This window comes from Amblyraja radiata, chromosome 8 (genome assembly GCF_010909765.2).
Source record: "Amblyraja radiata isolate CabotCenter1 chromosome 8, sAmbRad1.1.pri, whole genome shotgun sequence".
In the NCBI taxonomy this organism is placed as follows: domain Eukaryota; kingdom Metazoa; phylum Chordata; class Chondrichthyes; order Rajiformes; family Rajidae; genus Amblyraja; species Amblyraja radiata.
The window spans coordinates 51,009,248-51,034,023 of record NC_045963.1 but is presented as its reverse complement, the minus strand read 5'-3'; the positions used below and the strand labels follow the sequence as shown (position 1 = coordinate 51,034,023).

Below are 24,776 nucleotides of genomic sequence, written 5' to 3'. Positions count from 1 at the left end.
GGTTGCTCCCTAACAAAGCCTGCCTGCATAGCACTTTTTTTTTAAATCACCATAACACGTCTCATCAGTTATGTTTCTATATTTTCAGTTAGATTTAACGTGCTTATTCACAACTGTATTTATTCATGTTACTTATGGGATTTGCTATGGGGAAGTTTAAAGGTGACAACTCTGGCTCGTTGGTAGCACTCTTACCACAGAGTCAGATCTTGGGTTCATTTTTCACTTTAGAAGACTTATCCTCACTGATACAGAAGGTAGCACCAAGCAAGAATAATAACATTCTATTAATTTGGCACAATTGAGTCTTTGGTGATGTGGACTGGCAGATTATTCGGACAATTGGATGTTTTTCCTATTAATAATCCAACATACTTTTAATTCACTGATTTTTAGATGTTGCGGCAGTGTGACAATTTTTCCAGTGAACACATTAAACTTCAAGGGTCCGAAGAATAGTCTCGACCCGAAATGTCAGCCATTCCTTCTCTCCAGAGGTGCTGCCTGTCCGGCTGAGTTACTCCAACATTTTGTGTCAAACATTCAAGGGAACATGGGTTCAATTCCATTGCATTGACATAAGCATGGGATTCTGGGCCAACATGCCTGTGCAGGGCCCTAGTGAGACCACACCTGGAGTATTGTGTGCAGTTTTGGCCTCCAAATTTGAGGAAGGACATTCTTGTTATTGAGAGAGTGCAGCGTAGGTTCACAAGGTTAATTCCCGGGATGGCGGGACTGTTATATGCTGAGAAAATTGAGCGGCTGGACTTGTATACTCTGGAATTTAGAAGGATGAGAGGATATCTTATTGAAACATATAAGATTATTAAGGGTTTGGACACGCTAGAGGCAGTAAACATGTTCCCGATGTTGGGGGAGTCCAGAACCAGGGGCCACAGTTTAAGAATAAGGGGTAAGCCATTTAGACCGGAGATGAGGAAACACTTTTCCACACAGAGAGTTGTGAGTCTGTGGAATTCTCTGCCTCAAAGGGCAGTGGAGGCCGGTTCTCTGGAAACTTTCACGAGAGAGCTAGATTGGGCTCTTAAAGATAGTGGAGTCAGGGGATATGGGGAAAAGGTAGGAACGGGGTACTGATTGTGGATGATCAGCCATGATCACATTGAATGGCGGTGCTGGCTCGAAGGGCCAAATGGCCTACTCCTGCACCTATTGTCTATTGTCTGTAAAGGTGCGCTATAGTGTACGCAGGATCTTAACCAAAGCCCAGTCTCCCTCTCTCTCAAGTGGATGTAAAAAGTTACAGCACAGATCTGGGGTAATGCAGCAGGACCCATCTGTGGCAACTTAATCCAAAATTAATCCTTGCTTAATATTATGTAAAAACACTACTGAATTATTATTGACTTGCCTGCCTTGTTTCCTACTATGATTCCACTCAAAAATATCACTGGCTACAAAAAGCTGTCCTCAAAGAGATAGACATGAAAGATGCAACATAAAAGCAGGTCTTCCTTTCTTACATTGCAACAGTGACCACATTTAAAAATCACTGGCTGTTCAAGCACTTTGGGCCATCTTGTGAATGTGAAAGATGCAAAGATAACCCTCTAAGCCTTGGCTCTTGGAATGGTTCACTTTGATCCAGGTGCTCAATGAACAGATAATTTTGCAAAGGATGGATGGGTCCGTTCAGCAGAATTAATCTTTTCCATCAAGATATGAATTCCACCATCTTCCATTGCAGATTCAACATCACGTTGAAATGATGCACACAAGTTTGGTTCAATGTTTTATCCAAAGTACTCCAATATTGCACCAATCTTCAAACCAGCACTGGATGACAAGCCGAGATATTCCGCCAAATCCTTATGCTGGGCTGCTCAAGCTACTGATCTGATAGTTACTAGTGCTTGATGTAGGCTGACAAGAATACAGGGAGAATCAATAGAATAATTTCAAGACAAAATATCGGCTCTCCTCTGAACTGTCTGACCAACATGAAAAAGAGAAAATAGTGGAAATATTCAGATAGAGAGCACATTCCTTTGTCAACAAGATGCTCAATCATTTATTTTGTTCCTTTTGCAAAAATAAAGTTCAAGCAGGAAAGAGGTCAGAGGCAATTTTTAGCATTTAATAACAGGAGTGCACCTGCAAATGAATCACAACTGTGTGCACTCCATCATTGAATGAAACAATTCTGGAGAGCCAAGCACTGAGTGCAGACATAAAAAATGCAGGTACAGGTGGACAACCTTTTATCCGAAGATCCAAATAACGAAAACCTCCGAATAGCGGCCATTTTTTCGGTCCTTGAAGAAAGGTCCTTGAAAACCTTCACCGAGGGCGGCCCGCAGAGGTGACAGCGGAACCTCCGGTCGGTCCTCGAAGAAAGGGGAACTAAATCCCCATTCATAAAAGAGAAGATGAGGGTATATTGCGCGGGAGGGTTAATAATTGACAATATGCTGCTGTCTTGTCGTATCCCCCGTGTCTGTCTCCGTCTGCGCCAAGGCCTAATGGCGGAGCTGGCGGCCTCGGAGCTGGGGCAGCGTTCCTGCGGCAACATCGGAGCTATGTACCTGCACTTCTAGATCCCTCAACCTGCCCAATCGATCAAGATCCTGCTGCAATTTTTGACAACCATCTTCAATATCTACAATACCATCCACTTTAAGGTCATCTGTAAACTTGCTAAGCATGCCTTGTACATTCACATCCAAATCATTGATAAAGATATTGATATAGTCCCTGAACGAGTTACAGGAAGCACTCAAAACTGTCAAAAGTCTTAAAAAAAAAGTGCTGAAGTAACTCCATGGTTCAGGCAGCATCTTTGGAGAAGAGTCTCAACCTCAACACAGAGAGTGGTGAATTTCTGGAACTCCCTGCCACAGAAGGTAGTTGAGGCCAGTTCATTGGCTATATTTAAGAGGGAGTTAGATGTGGCCCTTGTGGCTAAAGGGATCAGGGGGTATGGAGAGAGGGCAGGTACAGGATACTGAGTTGGATGATCAGCCATGATCATATTGAATGGTGGTGCAGGCTCGGGGCCGAATGGCCTACTCCTGCACCTATTTTCTATGTTTCTATGTCACCCATTCCTTCTATCCAGAGATGCTGCCTGTCCCTCTGAATTACACAAAAGACGAATTTGCAACAGTTGCGACGTAGTTTCAGTTCCACTCATCCCACTGAGGGAAATTGAACAGAAAAGATGATATAAATTCTCCCAATGTCATCGGAAAAAAAGATTCAAAGAACATTTTTAGTTTTTACTAGAACTTGGTGAGAGATGACCCTCCGTATTTTTTTAATTAGTGGATGGTTCAGTAATATAAAGTATAAAGTATCCTTTATTGTCATTCAAACTTGTTAGTTTGAACAAAATTACATACCTTGCAGTCATGACAGAGAATAAAATAACAGAACACACAATGAACACAGTTTAACATCCACCACAGTGAGTCTACCAGGCACCCCCTCACTGTGATGGAAGGCAAAAGTCTTAAAGTCCTTGTCTCTTCCTTCCTTGTTCTCCCTCTGCGTTGAGGCGATCCAGGCTTCCGATGTTGTAACCTCGCCGGGTGATGGTAAGTCCCGCGGCCGAATCCGAGCTCCGCGAACGGGCCGGTTCAAACTCCGCGGCCCGGGGCGGACGAAGCAGCCATCCTCCAGTCCAGCGGACGAAGCTGTTGTTGCGGGAGCTCCGGAGAATCGGTCACCAACCTGGGACCTGTGAGCTCCCGATTTTGTCGTCCACTGGGCCAGCGGCCGAAGTCTCCGAGGCTCCGAAGTTTAAAAATTCATGCAGAACTTGCGGAAGAGATACATTATCTCCCAATCTACCCACCAGCCGACATTGTTAAACATCTCCTGCCCCACCAAAGACAGAATCTGCATGTTCTACTTCGGCCTCATCAGCTACATGAGAACCCGGAGTGCTCATGCAGTTTATCCCTCCTGAAAGATTGGTAACCATTACTGTTATAACCGTTTCACTCAACACTTGCGCTCGGTACGTCAAGGCCCACTGGATCTCCCAGTTGCGAACCACTTTAACTTCCCTGCCCATACTGAACTTTCTGTTCTGTTCAGGAGGATGGGAGGTGAACTTACAGAGGTGTATAAGATCATGGGGATTAGGTTGGGCAAACAAACAGTTTTTAATCAGAGTAGAGGAATCAAGAAACAGAGGACATAGTTTTAATGTGAGGGGGGAAAGATTTAATAAGAACCTGAGGGGCTACTTTTTTTACACAATGAGTGGTAGGTATATGGAACGAGCTGCCAGAGGAGATAGTTGAGGCAGGTGCAATTGCAATATTTATAAAATATTTAGGCAGGTACATGGATAGGATAGGTTTCGAGGGATATGGCCAAATGCAGGTGGACAAGTATAGATGGGGCATGTTGGTCAGCGTGGGCAAATTTGGCCGAAGGACCCATATCCACTCTGCATGACCCTGTGACTATGATTCTATGATCTGGTCCGTTAGCCAGTTCCACAGTTCGAAAATGTGTATCCCTCTTGGGCTCACACCTGTCTCTAGCCAACAATCGGCCTATCAGGAAACCCTACCCGAGGTCAAACAATCCTATTTTTTAGCATGAATGATCAAAATGGCAAACAATTGTTGTTTGGGATACATTAATTTAAAAAAGCAATTGACTGGGCCAGTGACTTTTGATGTGATGAAGGATGCCATTATATTCTAGCTCCAATAGAAACTATACGATCTTCTCCAATCTTCACCTAATTTAACTTTATTAAAGTATGAGAGGCACAGATAGGTTAGACTGTCCATTATCTCTTTCTCAGGGTAGAAATGTCAATTACTAGAGGGCACAGCTTTAAGATGAGAGGGGAAAATATAAAGGAGATTTGCATGGAAAGTCATTTTTTGTTTTACACAGAGGCTAGTGGGTGCCTGGAACGCACTATCAGGAAGTGGTGGTTGCAGGCAGACGGTGGTGTAAGCAGACAATACACAATATCACAAATGTTTTTTTGTGATAGATGGAGGTTGAGATGCATAGACACTTAGCCACCTGCATGGACAATGGTGACCTTGAGCAGCAGGCCTGACACAGCAAGAGCTGCAGGGCTTTAATGAAATCTACAAAAATCAAAACATATTCTCATCAAACCACGACAACGTCACCTGCAGTAATGGACCAGTGGGAAGGTTAAGCTTCATCTTTTGTCCTCTCCCTTGTCCCAATTTAAGGGCACAGGTAACAGAGTGCCAATCATTTATCAACTGCCTGACAAAAGGGAGACCACTGACAACAGGTGCCCCTGTAATCTCGTTCTCATTATGTTTATCCCTTCCTTTACAAACCACATACAGACTAGATGATTAATTGCTCCTTTTGTTTGAAAACTGCAGTTTCAACCGAGCAATTAAAACTTCTAAAAAACAAGGCGCTGCTTTTATGAAAATGTAGATTTTTTATATAATACGATGCAAACTGATAAATCATTTTTCTAAAGTTACAATTACTTGATTTGTCCATACTCAGCAGAGCAACTAAAAACAACTATTTCTGAAATATATATTCAGGAGTCGCTCTCCTTTTAGAAGAGGTAATTACTTCATCTAATCCCAATTCCAAACTTTAAAAAGTTCTTCAAGGAATTTAACCTCTTTTTTTGTTGATAAAAACCAGTGACCCTCTATCTTCCCAAATTCATCATAGTTTCTTTCTTCATGTCACACATGTACCGCCCCCTAATTCCCATGTTTGCAAACAACCTAACTTGCTTCCATCCTTGGTGAGACCACACTTGAAGCATTGTGCACAGTTCAGATTGCTCAGCTAAAGGAAGTATGTCAATAACCTGGAAAGAGTGCAGATAAGATTCATGAAGTTGATACTGAGATTGGATGGCTTGAATTATTAGGAATGGGATTTATTGGATTGGATTTCTTTCTATGGGGCATCAGAGGCTGAAGGGTAAGCTTCTAGAGGTATCTAAAAACATGAAGGGCGTAAATATGGTGAATGGTCACAATCATTTTCCTATGAAATAAATAAATAAACCCGGTATACAATTTATTTGTTGTCATTTGAACCCAGAGGTTCAAACAAAATTTGGTTTCTGCAATCATACAAACAAGAAGAAGAACCAAGACACAACACAATTTACACGAACATGGAAGGGGTGTTTAAAATTATAGGGCATAGGTTTAAGGTGAGAGAAGATTTACAAGGTCATGAGCGGCAACTTTTTCCCACAGAGGATGCTGCACACACAGAACATGCTGCCAGAGGCTGGTGTTGCAGGAACAATTACAGTTTACATGCCACTTATACAGGTACATGAATAATAAAGGTTTAGAGGGATATGGGCCAGGCACAGGCAAATGGAACTAGCTTGGGATGGACAACTTGGTCGGCATGAATGTGTTGGGCCTGTTTCCGTGCTTTAGAACACTATCACTCAATGGCCATTACACTTCCAAACCAACTCTTCAAGACCACTTTAGTGATATTTTTCAGTACTCAATCCACCTGCAGTTACCACTTGACACTGGTGCTTTGCCCAAATCAAGATTCTGTACAACGTAATGAAAGTGCACAAATTGGTAACTTTCAATTAGAGCCAAAAGATAAGGGCACTATACAATCCTACAGCACATGTGAGTAAATCTTGCCTTTTGGTTTGACATACAGCAGTAACAAATTCTCATCCCAATCTCATGGCCTGTCAATTTGGAATCTGAGGAAATTTTAAAAAATGATACGTTTTACTATATAAACATAAAGAATCTCAGCAGCTGAAACACAAATAATGAGAAATGCAAGTGGGGAGTACATAAGGTTTATAATGGTGAAAGGCAAGTAAACAGAATTGAAGACACATAGGAAAGATTCGGATTCTGGTTGAAATTTAAGATGGTAACGAACGCAGGAAAAGATTGGGCCGGGCTCCTACTTCCTGTAGAGGCACTCTGGGTGATCCGCAGTCGGCCACAGGAGGTGCCCCAGGGATTGGAGGCTGTGTGATCGGCATGGAGTGGCAGAGCAGTGATGGAAGACATCAAAAACATCACCTGGCCAAGCCAATCCCTGTGACTCCATCTAAGGGCCACCGCCAGGACAGTAGGCTTTTATGGCCAAGTTAAGACTATATATTTAATGACTATGGACATGTATCGTACAAAATGGCGCCGGAAACGTGGTGACTCTTGTAGACTCAATGTAATCTACTATTCTCTGCCTGATCATGTGCCTGTGTAAATGCCACTTAAACATTGCCATAATTTCTGATTCTACCACTAGCACTGGCAGCGCCTTCCAGGCATCTAACAGGTCTCTGTTTTTTTAAACCTACCTTTTAAATCTCATACATTTTCCCTTCTCTCCTTAAATCTATGCCTTCTGGTAATTGATATTTCCACCTTGTGAAAAAGATTCTGACTGCCTACCTTATCTTTGTATCTGAGAATTTTATATACTTCCATTAGATCACCCCTCAGTCTCTGGCGCTCCAGAGAAAACAATCTAAGTTTGTTCAGCCAACACACTCTGATCCTAGCACCACCCAGGTAAACCTCTTCTGCACCCACCCCAAAGCCTCCACCTCCTTCCTGTACAGCTGTGACCAGAACTGCATACAATACTTCTGATTTGGCCTAACCAAGGAACAACAACGACACGTGTGATAGACAAAAAAGCTGGAGTAACTCAGTGGGACAGGCAGCATCTCTGGAGAGAAGGAATGGGTGACATTTCGGGTCGAGACCCTTCTTCAGACAATTGTGATTTTGTTTAAGTACTAGTGAATGAAGATAAACAAAAAGAGGAAGGCATGCGTGTCCGAGGGCATCCCAAAGTGCTTTACATTCAGTTAAGTATTTTATTTGTAATTTGCAGACATTGTTGTCATCTTGAAAGACAAAGCAGCAAAGCAAGTGAACAAGCAGCAGGTTCGTTTCCTAAATTCTAACCATATAAAAAACCTGTATTCTAAAAATGGTCACGCAGTGATTCGGGAAAATTATTGTGAAGGCCTTCGAGTCTAAAGGCTAACAAATGTCAATGCTTGGCGCAGCAGATAGTCCTGCTGCCTCACAGCAACAGAGACCCAGGTTCAATCCTGACCTCTGCTGCTGTATGCGTGGAGTTTTCGCACTCCCTGTGACCGCATAGATTTCCTCTGGGTGTTCCAGTTTCCTCCCACATCCCAACGATGTGTGGGTTTGTCGTTTAATTGTTTTCTGTAAATTGCTACTGTTATGTAGGGAGTGAATGAGAAAGTGGGATAACATAGAACTAGTACGAACGGGTGATCAATGGTCACCATGGATTCGGTGTACCGTAAGGCCTGCTTCATGCTGCAGCTCTAAACTAAACTCAACAAAATGCTAACACTAAGTTGTAGAGAGGTGAACACATTGTTAATGATATCTTCTGTGAATGGTTAGTGGGTCAAAACATCCAAATGAGCAATCTGCAATTTTGCCATAAAAACTGGTTCAGCCCTTCCATTTTGCGTAGAAAATAGCCCCAGAGCCAAGGCAGGGGAGGGCATAAAGTTACCATCTCAAAAATCAAAGAACAAAATTATGCCTGCTTGATTACATTGAACACTCAGAAAACAGGAGTGTGTCCTTCCTCAGAAGGGAAAACAAATCCCTGCTCTGATCTGCTGTATTACGAGTCAACATGCAGAAGAACCTTGGGATATTGCCAATAAGGGTGAGCAAACTTCACAGACACAGACACAGACAGACACAGACACAGACACAGACACACGCACACGCACACGCACACACACACCTGAGTCAGCTAAAAAAAAATGATCTGTGCCAGCAGAGAAAGCCACTCTGAATTGATGTCCAACAATAATGAGCGCAGATTAAAAAAAACACACGGATTTCCTTTCATGTCAAAATTAAACAATTATACATCATTAGTCAAGGTAGACAAAAATGCCCGAGACACTTAGCAGGTGAGGCAGCATCTATGGAGCGAAGGATTAGGTCACTTTTTGGCTCCAGACCCTTTTTCACACTCTTATACATAATTAGTGAGCTTCAATACTTGACCCTGGAGCCTCTGCACATCAAGCTCCCAGCTTTGAACTTCAGCTACATGTTGCAAGTCTGTATATAATAATAATAAACTTTATTACAGACTCATGGTCCAGACAAGGGGCAACATTACATTAAAAATGCATTGCATATCAAATATCATAAATATATATAAAATCATGGTATATCACATAAAAACATCATAATTTATATATTTTTTAAACCCACAATACTTAAGTTAAAAATCCAGATTAAAAGATGATCAATGTCCTACAACGAGACAACGATACCAGTGTCTCCACAGCTGGGATTCGTAGCGTGTAGTGCTAACCCTTATGTTTGTCAAGGCCACAATAATGTATGTAGAAAGACAAGATACTTCTGCAAGTATTATTGCAAGCTTGTTCACTTTAACATTATCACTCGTTAGCAAGTGTTATGTTGCTTTGATGCAACAAAAAATGCCACAGCCACCTGTCAACCAGAAGAAGAAATGTAACTACATTATTTCTTCAACAGGCTACGCGAATAGCAGCACTCAACCATCATATCCGCAATGCTGCAGGCGTAAATGCTCAAGTTTATCTAACCTGATTTAACACAATAGGGGCAGCACAGTGACGCAGCGGAAGAGTTGCTGCCTTACAGCGGCATAGACCAGGGTTTGCTCCTGACTAAGGGTGCTGTCTGTACGGAATTTGTACGTTCTCCCCACGACCGTGCGCGTTTTATCTGGGAGCTCTGGTTTCCTCCCACATTCCAAAGGTGTACAGGTTTGTAAGTTAATTGGCTTCTTTGGCAAGAATTGTAAATTGTCTTCAGTGTGTAGGATAGTGCTAGTGTTCGGGAATAGCTGGTTGGCGCAGAATCGGTGGGCCGAAGGGCCTGTTTCCTTGCTGGATCACTACATTAAACTAAACTAAACCAAATAATTTGACCTTGTTATTTATACATTGTGCTCCCTCCAAAGCCAATATGTGGTGCCCAGAATGTTTAACGATTTCCCAGTCGTGCTCTAACCAGGTCACTTGTTCAGCGGTAGCGTGGCATCTACGCTTCTTATACATTATATTTCCTTTAACATTAAATGAGGCCATTTGGCCCATTGAGTCAACATCAGTACTCAGACCAATCCAATTAATCTCATTCTCCTATTAATAACACTGCGACCTATTCACACTTACATGTCCATCAAGTCCCCTGATTCTCCTACCATCTACCAACACATGGGGCAATTTTACAGGAACCCCTTTACCTACAGCAGGTGTTGGAATGTGGAAGGAAATCGGAGTACCTGAGGGAAGCCCACACAGTGACATGGGAAACATGTAAACTCCACACAGACAACACCAGAGGTCAGGAATTAACCTGAACCAATGGAGGCATTCAGCAGCACTCCCTGCACTCCAGATACAAGACCCAGCCATGTACTTGCTTATGCTCAGAATCTGCCCATGATAGTCAAAAGGTCCATAGGCATAAATTCATTTGGATCTCTATGTCTTATATTTAACCACGTTGAAAGATTGTCATTCTTTTTATAAATTAACCTACAGACATCACTCTCCTACATTACACAATGAATGCAAAGGGAATACAGAAGCTTGTGATCGTGATCGTGAACACAAGCTGAAAGAAAGAGGCCAACGTTGCGAGATGCCTTTCTTCAGAGTAGCCAGGCATTGCACGAGTGTGAAAGTGATATTGCTCTGAGGGTAGCCCAATCCAGGTCGATGTAGTCTGATGTAACCATGGTTTGAAGTTCACCACCCTCTCCCAGGCAATGAATCCGCATAAAGCAGCGGCATCACTCGACACTTCATGCCTAATAACCCCAGGACAACATGTGTTACGCACAGCCATAATTACACCATGTGAAGCACGACACATCGGTACTGAACACCTTGTCGAGACACGGATAAAATTCAAAGCAATCATTCCTTACCGTAACACTTGTACGAATACCCTTTTAAAGAATGCACATTTCACATCAGTTAAAATCAGTTTGAAAATCAGAGTTTAAGAACAAATGACAAAATTTTGAACTGGGAATATTGATATGTACAGCCATATTAGACCTTCAAAACACATATAAAGGATGAAGTATTGCAATGTTGCAGCACTATCAGTAAATCTGCATTAGAGAGGAAGATGATGCATTAAGCCAGGAAGTACTATCACTTCCACTGATCAAATAGTACAATTCATTGGGACATGTTAACATTGACAATTACCATGATAGACATAGGCACTGTGGGAAAAAATGGCAATGTGTATGTACAGCATGAGATTTGTACATACAAACACTATCAAGCATAATTCGCATTTCCGTTTGTCCAAGAAACCCATCTCCCACACACAGACAACATTAAATGTATTAGGCAGTTTATTCAAGTGAGAAATCATCACTTCAGAGTGTTTGAACACACCACAGGTAGCCACCTTCCATCTCAGTCCACCCCATCAGTTGTGCTTTAGAGAGTGAACAATAAGTGGGAATGTTAGCTAGCCCTGAAAATGAGAAATTTATAATACTGCTTTCCTTTTTTTAATCAATTGTGGACATTTTTTTTTACCACCGAATGACTGTTTAGGAATTAGAAGTGATAGTTACCAAGTATCTGTCAAGGCTCAGATTTAATCAGTCACATCGTGACTAAAATGCATGCAGAAAGATTTTTGATGTCTGCCCAGAGTCTGATACTCAGAAACTCCATCACCAGTTTCTACTCAGACCAACTAGATTTTTCAAGATTGAAGAATGTGTTCATGCCCTGGCATTATAACTGACTGAAGCAGTCGTACGTATGTCTGGCAGTGCTGCTAAGCAAAATCAACAGATTTTATGAACCAGGTAATTTGTTTCAGCCAGTTGATCCTACATCACCATATTTACCAGTGAAATGTCTTCCATTATTATCTGGAGCAAAGTGGGAAGAACTGCATCAGGATGAAATACAAAGTGTTACTGTTTTTATGGTACATGGAACCAAAGTGCGATGACATCAGCTTGTGACAATTTTATACACCAAAAACAAATATATAGAATAATATATGATTCAAAGAGAAGCATTTTGCAAGGCAGAGGCAGGGTTCACAAAAACAGTAGATAAACATGAAATTCTGGAGTTTACTGGAAAATACTAAATTGTCAGCAAAGAGAATGTGAGATCCGATAGAACTCGTGTGAACTGATTGTTGGTGTGGATTTGGTGGGCCAAAGGGCCTATTTCCATGCTACATCTTTAAACTAAAGCAAACAAGTATGCTCACACTGAGTTGAAACAAAGGAAACTAATCAAAACCTTCAGCAAGACTAAATGCACAAATGAAACTTAACTTGTTACATTTTTCATTGGAAACCAGAGATTCAATTGTGTTGCAATTCACTGGCAGCTAATCGGCATTCACCAAGTTAAAACACTGAAAGGCAGTTAAAACATTCACCATGGGGGAATATCTGTTCCAAGAATACATTTTCTTCAGCAAAAGTACTGCTAATTGGCAGCAGATGAATTCTTTAGACTTCTGTTCCCTTTGCAGCAGTCTCATGATGCACATTTTCACAAAATAACAATCTTGCACAGCAGGATTGCAGCGTATGAGATGTACACAAATATGTTGTTTCTATCCCAATGCAGAGACCATCAATACTTCTGCATATCCAGCAGCACACTCAGCAATTCACATGGTCAGTTAATGGAAATCTGCCTCGGTCAGTTCAATAACATTGAATCCTGTATCAGTAAGTTAAAAATAAACTTACTTGACCAAAGAGGTGAAGCAGATTTAAACCAGGAACCAGCTGGGATACATCGTGAATTTCCTCTTTCATATAAAATTGTAGCATGACTGCAAGTTGCCCAAGGCCTTCTTTCATTTCTTCACTCATCTGTTTGATATCTGTAAAGGAATGAACAAACTTACCATCAACCACAAGAAAATAATGTCTCATGGCAGCTGTTCTGTCTAGACACATCAACTCCCCAATTCAATTTGAAGAAGGTGCAAGCATATATCTTCACAATTTTGACAGGTAAATAACATATATGGGGCAGACAACAAGCTGCTGCCACTCATCTCAATGTACCGAGGAAAGTTGGACAGCAATGTTCAGGACAGGTGATCAATCTCAACCGTGGCATACTGCAGGAAGGTATTTATTTTCTTTAAACTGTTGTGGTGACAATTGGTGCAATTTGTCTCTGTTTCAATGAGGCCAGTGGCAAATGTAGTAAATCATGCCAAGAAATGTCCTTGCACCACAAAACTAATAAATGATGAAAAGTCAAGAGTCAAGAGTGTTTAATTGTTAATTTTAAGAAAGGCGGGAGAGAGAAAACAGGGAATTATAGACCAGTTAGCCTGACATCGGTGGTGGGGAAGTTGCTGGAGTCAATTATAAAAGATGAAATAGCCGCACATTTGGATAGCAGTAACAGGATCGGTCCGAGTCAGCATGGATTTACGAAGGGGAAATCATGCTTGACTAATCTTCTGGAATTTTTTGAGGATGTAACTAGGAAAATGGACAAGGGAGAGTATGTGGATGTAGTATACCTGGACTTCCATAAAGCATTTGATAAGGTTCCACATAGGAGATTAGTGGGCAAAATTAGGGCACATGGTATTGGGGGTAGAGTGCTGACATGGATAGAGAAGTGGTTGGCAGACAGGAAACAAAGAGTAGGGCTTAACAGGTCCCTTTCAGAATGGCAGGCAGTGACTAGTGGGGTACCGCAAGGCTCGGTGCTTGGACCGCAGCTATTTACAAAAAAACATCAATGATTTGGATGAAGGGATTCAAAGTAACAATAGCAAATTTGCAGATGACACAAAGCTGGGTGGCAGTGTGAACTGTGAGGAGGATGCTATGAGAATGCAGGGTGACTGGATAGGTTGGGGGAGTGGGCAGATGCATGACAGATGAAGTTTAATGTGGATAAATGTGAGGCTATCCACTTTGGTATCAAAAACAGGAAGGCAGATTACTATCTAAATGGCGTCAAGTTGGGAAAAGGGGAAGTACATCGGGATCTGGGGGTCCTTGTACATCAGTCTATGAAAGTAAGCATGCAGGTACAGCAGGCAGTGAAGAAAGCGAATGGCATGTTGGCCTTTATAACAAGAGGAGTCGATATAGGAGCAAAGAGGTCCTTCTGCAGTTGTACAGAGCCCAGTGAGACCACACCTGGAGTATTGTGTGCAGTTTTGGTCCCCTAATTTGAGGAAGGACATTCTTGCTATTGAGGGAGTGCAGCGTAGGTTTACAAGGTTAATTCTCGGGATGGTGGGACTGTCATATGCTGATAGAATGGAGCGTCTGGGCTTGTACACTCTGGAGTTTAGAAGGATGAGAGGGTATCTTATTGAAACATATAAGATTGTTAAGGGTTTGGACACGCTAGAGGCAGGAAACATGTTCCCGACGTTGCGGGAGTCCAGAACCAGGGGCCACAATTTAAGAATAAGGGGTAAGCCATTTAGAACGGAGACGAGGAAACACTTTTTCTCACAGAGAGTTGTGAGTCTGTGGAATTCTCTGCCTCAGAGGGCAGTGGAGGCCGGTTCTCTGGATACGTTCAAGAGAGAGCTAGATAGGGCTTTTAAAGATAGCGGAGTCAGGGGATATGGGGAGAAGGCAGGAACGTGGTACTGATTGGGGATGATCAGCCATGATCACATTGAATGGCGGTGCTAGCTCGAAGAGCCGAATGGCCTACTCCTGCACCTATTGTCTATTGTCATCCGTAACTACAACGGAACAATGAAATTCGTACTTGAAGCAATTAAACAGGCCCGTAAACGCAATACACACGGTCAAATAAAATAATTTTAAAGTTCAATAAATTAATAAACGTAATAGTGGTCCAAAGAAAAGTAAAGCTCGTAGTACAACCAAAGAAGTTCACAGAGTTGCTTAGGTTAATGTTGTGTAATGCTCAAGAGCCTGATAGTACCCATGAGGAAGCTATTCTTGAAGCTGGTGGTTGCAGTTTTCAGGATCTTGTATCTTCTTCCCAATGGTAGAAACAAAATGAGAGTGTGCTCTTTGATTTATGGATGAGCAGTCTGTGATTTGTTCTGCTCAAAGTCAACATGTGTGATCTCCCTTTTTGGAAAGTTCAGAGCCAGACACTTGAAATACATTGAAGGCGACTTCACAGAAATAGGCCATGTGTGTCAGCCAGTCAATGTCATTGTTTACACTCCCAAAACCAACTATCCAACCTGACCCTGCAACACCTTATCCAGTCCTGTTGTTTTGTTCTAAACCTCCCACTATTATTCTTGCATCCACAGATGCTCATTTTTGACCCCCTAACGCTGCAAATGGCCAATCAACTCAGTCCCTCATCACTTTAAACATTAAATTCAACCATATCTAGAACACATAGTATGAAAGGGTGATGGATACAGATTTAATTCACTTCAGTAACTGCCAAATAGTTAAAGGAGGGAATGTTGCTGGGAAAATACTGCACCACAATGGGGAAATGCAGGATCGCTCTTCAAAATAGCTAGCGCAAACTCAATTAACTGAAAGGCCTTTCATAGGCTGCAAAATTAAATGATTTTTATGGGCAGGATTGCAATTACAAAAAAAAATGCCAATTGTTCAGGTTCTGTTCTCCAACAGATAGACACAAAAAGCTGGAGTAACTCAGCGGTACAGGCTGCATCTCTGGAGAGAAGGAATGGTTGATGTTTCAGGTCGAGACCTTTCTTCAGTCTTCAGTTTTTTTTAGAACAGTGCATTGGTATTAGTATTGGTTTATTATTGTCACATGCACAATGAAAAACTTTGTTTGCGTGCTATCCAGAAGTGCAAATGAGATGAGATTACAATGGTGTCTTCTGCAAACTTGTAGATGGAGTTAGAGCAGAATTTATAGAGCATGTATATAGAGCATAGTAAGGGACTGAGAATGCAACTTTGCAGGCCACTGGGGTGTTGAGAACTATCTTGGAGGAAATGTCGTCGTCTATTGTCACTAATTGTGGTCTATGGGTATGAAAGTCAAGGTTTCAGTTGCAGATGAAAGTGCTGAGTCGGTCCAAGAAAATGGAAAAGGTTTGCTTGGAATTTATGGTGTTGAATGTAGAGCTATAGTCAATAAATCGATGGTACACAAAATTGCTGGAGAAACTCAGCGGGTGCAGCAGCATCTACGGAGTGAAGGAAATAGGCGACGTTTCGGGCCGAAACCCTTCTTCAGACGTCAATAAATCGATGTCTGAATAGGTGTCTTTGTTATCCATTCTTTGACTGAGTACATTACCCATATGTTCAGGATGAGCGTAGACCCAGGGAGATGGCATCAGCCCTGGACCTGTTGTGGTGGTGACCAAATTGCCATGGAAGGCAGGAGTTAATGTGCGCCATGACCTGCCTCTCAAAGCACTGCACGAAGTTGGATGTCAGAGCCACTGTGCGGTACTCTTTAAGGCATGTTACTTTGTGTTTCTTCAGATTAGAAAAGGGAGAGGTTAAAGATCCCCATGAATACTCCTGTGTACGAAGGAGCTGCAGATGCTGGTTTAAACCAAAGATAGACACAAAATGCTGGGGTAACTCAGCAGGACAGGCAGCATCTCTTGAGAGAAGGGATGGGTGATGTTTTGGGTCCAGACCCGAAACATCACCCATCCCTTCTCTCCAGAGATGCTGCCTGTCCCGCTGAGTTACTCCAGCATTTTATGTCTATCCGATGAATACTCCTGCCATCTGGTAGTTTAAGGTGACTGAGCAAACAAACAAAATGCAGTTCTCCACATACAAGCAACCAGCTTTATCGAGGAAGCAATCACCCGATGTAACTCATTGTATACGAGTTACTCTATGGCCCTTGTGAGAGAGATGATAAAACATTATTGAAGTTCATGGCTGTATTTTATTTCTAATAAATTCCTTTCCAAATATTTTGTATGTTTTGCAATTATTGCCCACACATTTGAAAATACAGTTATTATCTTCAAAGAGGCAATGTACTGAATTGGATCAGACTAATCTACCATGATGTTGATGGCATATACACTGTTTGTAAATTCAAATGGAGAAAACTGTTAGTAAATAAACCGTCATCATGCTCTGTGACCAAAACATATTTCAGAGAAGAGGTAGAGTGATCATCAAGAGATAATTAAGGTGACTGTGACAGATCAACATACCCAGATTGAGTTTTGCAAAAACCACACAATGCAAAACCACATACTTGGTCCAAATAAGAACCAGCGTTGAATTCCCAGGCTGAGGTAACAGTGAGTGCCCTGGACAGCAAAGAGCCCTGGTAAAACTGAACTTAATAAGAAAACTCTCCACTGACTGGAGTTATATAATAGACCATCCTAAGGGAAGTGTTGACCTAAAGTTCTAGTTGACGGAGCTCAATCATCTCAGTTTTAAGACATCACTGCAGGAGTTCCCGGTGCAACCATTTTGAGCTTCTTCATTCCGACCGACATGTTCACTGATTATTGCACAATGTTTATTTCTATTCACATCTCTTCAGCAAATGAAGCAGTCAGTATCGAAGTGCAGCAAAATATGGACAATGTCCAGATAGGAATTGATAAGTGAAAGGTAACATCCAAGCCACCATCAGGCAATGATCATCTCCAACAAGAAAGCGTCCATTCGCTTCTCTTTGATATAATTGGAATTACCATCATTGAGTCCCCTGCCATTAATATCTTGGGGGCTCAGTACTAAATGTGAACTAAATGTTTACCAAGCTTATTACTAATACGGTTAAAGAGCAAGTGAGAGGCTGGCTATCCTGCAGCTAGTAACTCACTTCATGACACCTCAAACCCTCCCCACCATCAACAATACACAGGAGCACAGTCCACCCGGCTGCCAGAGAAAGCAAGTCTATGAATACCTGAATATACTGAATGATTTAAGGGGAACTTGGAGACATCAGTACATACAGGACACCATTCTGACTCTGCCTTTCCATCAGCATTGCTACATCTAAACCCTGTTACTTCACAACTAACACCTCACCACAAGAATGCTGTGGTGCATCACCAACTTCTCAAGGGCAATTTGCCATGGTCAGTAAATGCACTAATGCTCACATACCGTAAATTATACACAACGTGCTGGAGTAACTCAGCGGGTCAGGCAGTATCTCTGGAGAACATAGATAGGTGCTGTTTCGGGTCGGGACTCTTCTTCAGATGATTGTGATGGGGAGGATGGGGTGTTGGGGGAAGAAAGGATAAGAGGGGAAGGACAAAACCTGGCAAGTGATAGGTGGACGTGGCTATGTCAGGGGGAGATGATAAGCAGATGGTTGGACAAAGGCCAGAGGTGAAAAGACAAAAGGTGTGAGATAAGGATAGAAGAGTTGCGAATTGTGAACCCAGCACAAGGTATGTAGATGGAAGGGGAGGGGGAGGGGAGAAATGGGTGCGAGTCCAGATGGAGCACAACAAAAAGAGGGGGTGGGGAGGAATAAAGTGGGGTGGGGGTTTGGGTGGTTACCTAAAATTGCAGAATTGAACGTTCAAAAACGCTTTCTCACGGGGCGACTTGACGCAAGAGTTAACCAGAGTTGAACATCGTGGGAACCCCGTGCGATAACCGTACGGCATTTGTGGACCACCGTGGACCACCGTGGCGCTAACGGCAGGTACTCGTGTAACTTGGTGACTCGGGAGAAAATTCAAGCAAGTTTGAATTTCTCCAAGAGTGACTTGTACACTTGTGGTTGAAGATTGCAACATTATATGCACGTAGTGGCCAGTGCGATATCCGTATTAACTCTTGCGTTTACCGTGGGAACTCCTGCGAACGGTGAACCCGGAAACTGGACAGAGGGGACAGAAGGTGAGTAATCTGGAATGAACATGCTGTTAGGCTGAGATCATTCTCTGCGAGATGATCTTAGTGCGGGAGACAAGTGTAGGAGAGGTGTACTGACTGTGTGGGCAGAACTTTGGAAGTGATTGCCCACCATTCTCAAAAGCCGCTGTGTCTCCCTGTCCCTCCAACTCCAGAGGAATCCGCTCCCCGATGGGCTGCTACGGCGACAAGTGGCAGGCAACAAGGGATCTCCGTGCTTGCAGTCGGTGTCCCGTTGGTCCTAACGTCTCCGGCCAACCCCCTGGACTGGAGCTGAGACTGTGAACTGTACCGCCCTTGCCCCCTCCCTCTGCAACTGCAAACAACCCCACAGTTCCCAGTCTCAGCTCCTGTACAGGGGGGTGGCCGGAGACGTCACAGCCCGAGCTGCGCCCCCTCATCTGCAACCCCAAGAACAAGACGTAGCTTGCACACCATCAGCTTCTGTCCCTACGGGGAGCGTGTTCCTCTGGAGTTGGAACGGGGCTGCGCTGCTGCTGGCTGTGGGTCTCTGGGATCTCAGTGCTTGCAGTGGGCCTGGGGGTCGGTGTCCCGTTGGTCCTGACGTCTCCGGTGACTGGCACTGACCTGCTGGCATCGCCGACGTGAAGACAGTGCAAAGCCCCCGCGCCGGTGCAATGGGCGGGGAGCTGAAGAGGGGAGGGAAGGGGTCACACACATGGCCGGGAAGCAGAGGGGTGTAGGTGGGGTGAAACTGGAGCGACAATCTGCTGCTGCCTGCCCGCTGAGTTAAAAAGTTCCCACGCAAGACTCACGATACACTGTATATCGTGAGTCTACCGTGGGAACTTTTTAACTCAGCAGGCAGGCAGCAGCAGATTGTCAATTATTAACCCTCCCGCGCAATTACCTTCTCTTTTATGAATGGGGATTCACAATGTTCATTCAAGATTTAACGGGAAAGCTCAGGAGACGGACAAGTCACTCGCACAAATAACAGAAATGCCGAGTACCCGTGGGAACTCTTTATCTACCCCCCGTTATATCGTGTGATATCGTGCTAGACCACGACCACTTCACTCTGGTTACAACTTGCGTCAAGTCGCCCCGTGAGAAAGCGCTATTACTGTTTTGCTGCTCAGCTACAACGTAGCAGCAAAAAATATATAAACGTAGCACACTAAATAAGTACACTGTGGTAGACTTTTCCAACTGGTGAACTAATATGTTTAAAGCTTGGGTTATGCATCACAATCGACTCAAAGGAGGACTTGTCACCCTTCATACAGCAGATCAAGAGGCAACTGCTTGGCTAAAGGACTTTGCATTCGCTAAATAAATGCATCACAATTGAAATCGGCCAACATCTTATGTGAATAGTAGTATGATCCTGTGAAGTATTGCCGTAAATTTACAACATTTACACTGCCCTTTCGACAACATATATTATTAAACTATTCACAGATTGAGAATGTGAATATAAAATGTAACAATTAAGGATGACAAAAAATTCCTCCTAAGTATTTTTCAGTCGTATTTAATGCTGTTTTCACATCAACAGTGTTGAATTCATAGCCTTGAACCACTCAAATTAGGGCAGTCATGGTCAAAAAAGTGGTGAAAATTCATCATGAAATCCATAATTGATTTTAATTACTCAACCTACAGTCCCAAAATATATATTGATGACTACAGCAAGTTTAAATGCAATCAAGCTTCTCTTTAAAACCAAATTCACTGACAATTAACTTTCCTATAAAAATGGAAGCTAAATTATCTCAGCTTTTTAGATTCCTTATTAAAGCAAATTACGTGGAATATTTCAATAGCATTCATCTGCAAAAGGCTCATTACACACGAATTGGCTCATTGACACCAAAACAAAGGAGGAATTACTTCCCGTAAATGCTTCTTCAACCATTGCATAAATTTAGAGCTACACAGAGTTCCTTGTTGCTTATCATTGTTTTAAAACTATGTGCAGCAAACAATCAGTATGAACTTTGATAGAGTGATAGTCTGAAGAAGGGTACGGACGCAAAACATCACCTATTCCTTTTCCCCCGCTGTGTTACTCCAGCGTTTTGTGCCTCTCTTCGGTATAAACCAGCATCTGCAGATCCTTCCTATAAAGCAGGGGTCGGCAACCTTGTTCTGCATAGGAGCCGGGACGCATGTCTGTGAGCGGATGGCGGGCCACATCTATCACGTGTACACATGGATCCTGCCCCCATCCCACCACAGATGGCAGGCATCAAATCATGTGTTCACAGAAGATAGACAAAAATGCTGGAGAAACATCAGCGGGTGAGGCAGCCTCATGCAATCCTTGCATGTCTCACCTGCTGAGTTTCTCCAATATTTTTTGTCTACCATTGATTTTTCCAGCATCTGCAGTTCTTTCTTAAACGTGTTCACAGAAGGTGCGCGGCCGTGCCGGCGGCTTTGCGCAGGATGCGGTACAGCCAGAGCTTGGCCGCGCTCGGAGCGCCCGGCCGCTACTCGGGGCGACCGGCGGGCCAGATGATTACGGGGGGAAAAATCCGCCTGCGGGCCAGATGATTTTGGGTTATGGGCCGCATTCAGCCCGTAAACCGTAGGTTGCCGACCCCTGCTATAAAGTATGAACTTTTACTTTTACATGTTTCAATGGTTATAGATTTTATTGTAACTAATTATGAAATTCTCCAGTTTTCTGAGCCTTATGGGATCATTGGTAAATCATTGTATGTACATAGGAAAAGAAGCAGCCCGTTTCACCTATTCTACATTGTAAGAGATCGTGGTCAAGTTAGTTCCTACTTTCTTTTATTCTTTCCATCTAATATTTTTGGTCACCAAAAGGATCACCTATCCCTGTCTTACGAATTGGACCAAAGTCCAATTGCACTTTATGACAATTCGAACTACAACCACTCTCAGAGCCCCTAATTGTTGCTGATCTCATTTTTGAATGCCCTGGGCTCTAATTTTTAGACCAATCCATCCCAACCGATGGAAATTTCCATCTACCCAAGTGCTTAATTAAATCTGTGCAACCTCTCTAATGTATTTGAGACAATGAATTGCATGACTCTAACAACCTAACAGGTTAAAGGCTAAACTGGAAAGTATTTCATTAGGCTATATTTTGTTCAGATCATCCCATTGCAAACCAATAGGTGAGTTAACATGTATCTGTACACTGTGAATGGCTCGACTATAATCACATATTGTCTATCCGCTGACTGGTTAGCATGCAGCAAAAGCTGTTCACTGTACTTCGGTACACGTGAAAATAGACTAAACTAAACGTGTAGAAATATCAGCCAGAATAGTATTTTCACATGTGTGAAATGTTTCCCATGACTGCCCCTTCCTCAGCTCACCCACTGTTGAAGACTTCATCCTGGCTCACAACTAGTCCCATTCATCCACCGTCCCTGCACCAACTGGTCCATGTGCTCCTGACCAGACAAAGCAGTGATTTTAAATTTTGCACCCTTGTTCTAAAAAGGCCTCTACTCCACTTCACTGTAAATCACTCCAGGCTGATATCCTCCTGAAGTCTGTGCGCTCCAAATTCTCTACACACTCATACAGTACATCCCTGATTTGCATTGCTCTACTACTGCCAGCCACTTTCCTACACTGCCTCAACCAGAAGTTTTGGAATTCCCTCCCACAAATTTTCAGCTTCTTTCTCCTTGTTTCAGATGCTCCCAGAAAACTTTAAAACATTTGAATCAGCTTTCGGTCTCCTGAGTTAATATCTCCTTTGTGGCTGAGTATCTCAGTTTGTACACTAATGTTGGAATATTTTTCCACATTAAAAATCACATACAAATACAAGTTGTCGCTGTTGTAGCAAATCACACGAGCAGACATCAGTTTTTTTTTCTTCTTTAAAAAGAGAAAGCTCAACTGACAAGATCAAACAATACAAAAAAAATATTTTTCAGATTTCAAATTAGTGATTTCAATCTGAACTGGCTAATTGGCATGAAAACTAGCTGCTTCTCACAAATCCCAACATCCAAGGTGCAAAATATCTGTGCTTTCAGACCAGGAAATTGTTGATGATCAATAAAATTGAAGAATGTGCCAAAGATGAACAGTTACATTGAAAATCAATTTCATCATCGGCTGAATCAGCATCTGCTAATATAACTGCTCCGTCACACACAGGGGCTGAAGGAGTGATTCTTCCTCCATTTCAATTTCCAGTGAGCCTAATAGTCTGCAAGATTGTCTGTCGATTGGATTGCCTACCTGATGTTCAGAGATGCTTTTCCTTTGCATCATCTTTGTTTGCATAATGTATGTGGCTCAAACAGAGATGTAAGACATTTTGACCAGTTGTTATACTCACTGCTGCTTCCTGATTCAAGTCTCTGTTAGCGATGTGGCTGGTTTTGCTTTTTATAAACAAAACATTTGCATTCCAATCTATTTCTAATATTGAAGGCAGAAACTGATAGGCTTTTAAATAATAAAGGAATCAAGGGATATGGGGTTAGTGCAGGAAAATGTAGCTCTCTGTGAAAGATTAGCTGTAACCTTACTGAATGGTGAAATTACTCATTTTTTCTTATAGGTAGGAAGTCCTTATGCTCTACTTGAGCCTGTCAGCCTGTCCATTAATAAAGTATTGATTATGAAGCTAAAGAACTGTCTGAAAAATCTCACCCATCATTAAACAACAACATTACCCACCACCAGAAATGTCAAGAAGCAAGATTATTGAATTGTCATATGAACTGGGAACAGAACAAATGGAATTCTTACTTACCGCCGCTGTACAGGCGCATTAATGCAACAACACAATAAATAAATTAACAATAATACAATAAGTTATTAGCAATCTTAGTCAAACCATCACAAATATTGCAAGCTCAAGTACATATGACCCTTAAACAAAGTCTGATGTAGTTTAGTGCTGAGGTAGGGTGTAGTTAGTATTATACAGTGTGGAGTGTTACTTTTGGAAATTAAACTACAAATGTTAGGAACTCCAGGTCTGTACAGCTGACTGCAGCCAGGAGAAACATCACAGGAAAGCTGACACAGAGTCTGTTAATACACACCTTCTGCTTCAATTTCAACTGGTGTGCCAGTGTAAACTTGTAAAGGAGGTAACGGATTGGACATTATTTGGGTTTCAATGAATGTATGGCCCTTCATATAACTTAAAACATATGGTTACAAAGCATACCCGCAGCCTTTAACAGAATTAGGTCAATGTTGAATTATTTAATATATATCAATAAAATAATCAATAAACTCAGATCTCAAAACAGTTTCACCATTTCCCCACCGGCCATACCATCACTAACCATCCGCCACCACCTGCCAATTCCCACCAAGCAGTTTAAAGCATTTTTGACCAACTGGACAGATCAATTGAAACAGTTCACCCCAGAGATCAGAACCAAGAACTTACTGGACTGAAGATCTGTCACACAATACAATTCTTCTGATGAGCAGAAGGAGCCAGTCATCTGTAAAACAAATATAAATAACTTTAATTTAGCATAAGGAATTTCACCGGGCTCCCATTATCCCAAAGACCCACCTTCTTACTAGAACGTAAGGAACAGGAGCAAAATTCCAGCCTGCTCTATCATTTCAGTAAGATTATATCTGATCTAACCCTGGCCTCAACACCACTTCCCTGCTCTTTCGAGTCCCTTGTGCTTTAACTAGCTGTCAATTTTACCTTGAATATATTCAATGGCTCTGCCTCCACACACTCCGGGTTAAAAGTTACGATCCTTGGACAGAAGAACTTCTTCCACATCTCGGTCGGAAATGGCCAACCGCTTATTCTGATTCTATGTCCCCAGGTTCTCAATAACTCCACCAGGGGAAACATTTTCTCTGTGTCCACCTTATCAACCCCACTTAGAATCCTGTAAGATCACCACTCATTCTTCTATACATCATTAGGCAAAGGACAACCCTGCTGAACC

The 24,776-nt window shown here is 42.4% G+C and overlaps 1 protein-coding gene across 1 annotated transcript in view; it reads right to left on the bottom strand.

Moving 5' to 3' along the window:
- Positions 1 to 24,776, bottom strand: part of smyd3 (SET and MYND domain containing 3) — a 775,824-nt gene that overhangs the window by 544,929 nt on the left and 206,119 nt on the right. Inside the window, exons 4-5 of the mRNA XM_033025885.1 lie at positions 24,248 to 24,305; positions 12,778 to 12,914 (exon numbers count right to left, since the gene is read on the bottom strand). Coding sequence (XP_032881776.1) covers positions 12,778 to 12,914; positions 24,248 to 24,305 — 195 coding nt within the window. The remainder of the gene's footprint in view (positions 1 to 12,777; positions 12,915 to 24,247; positions 24,306 to 24,776) is intronic.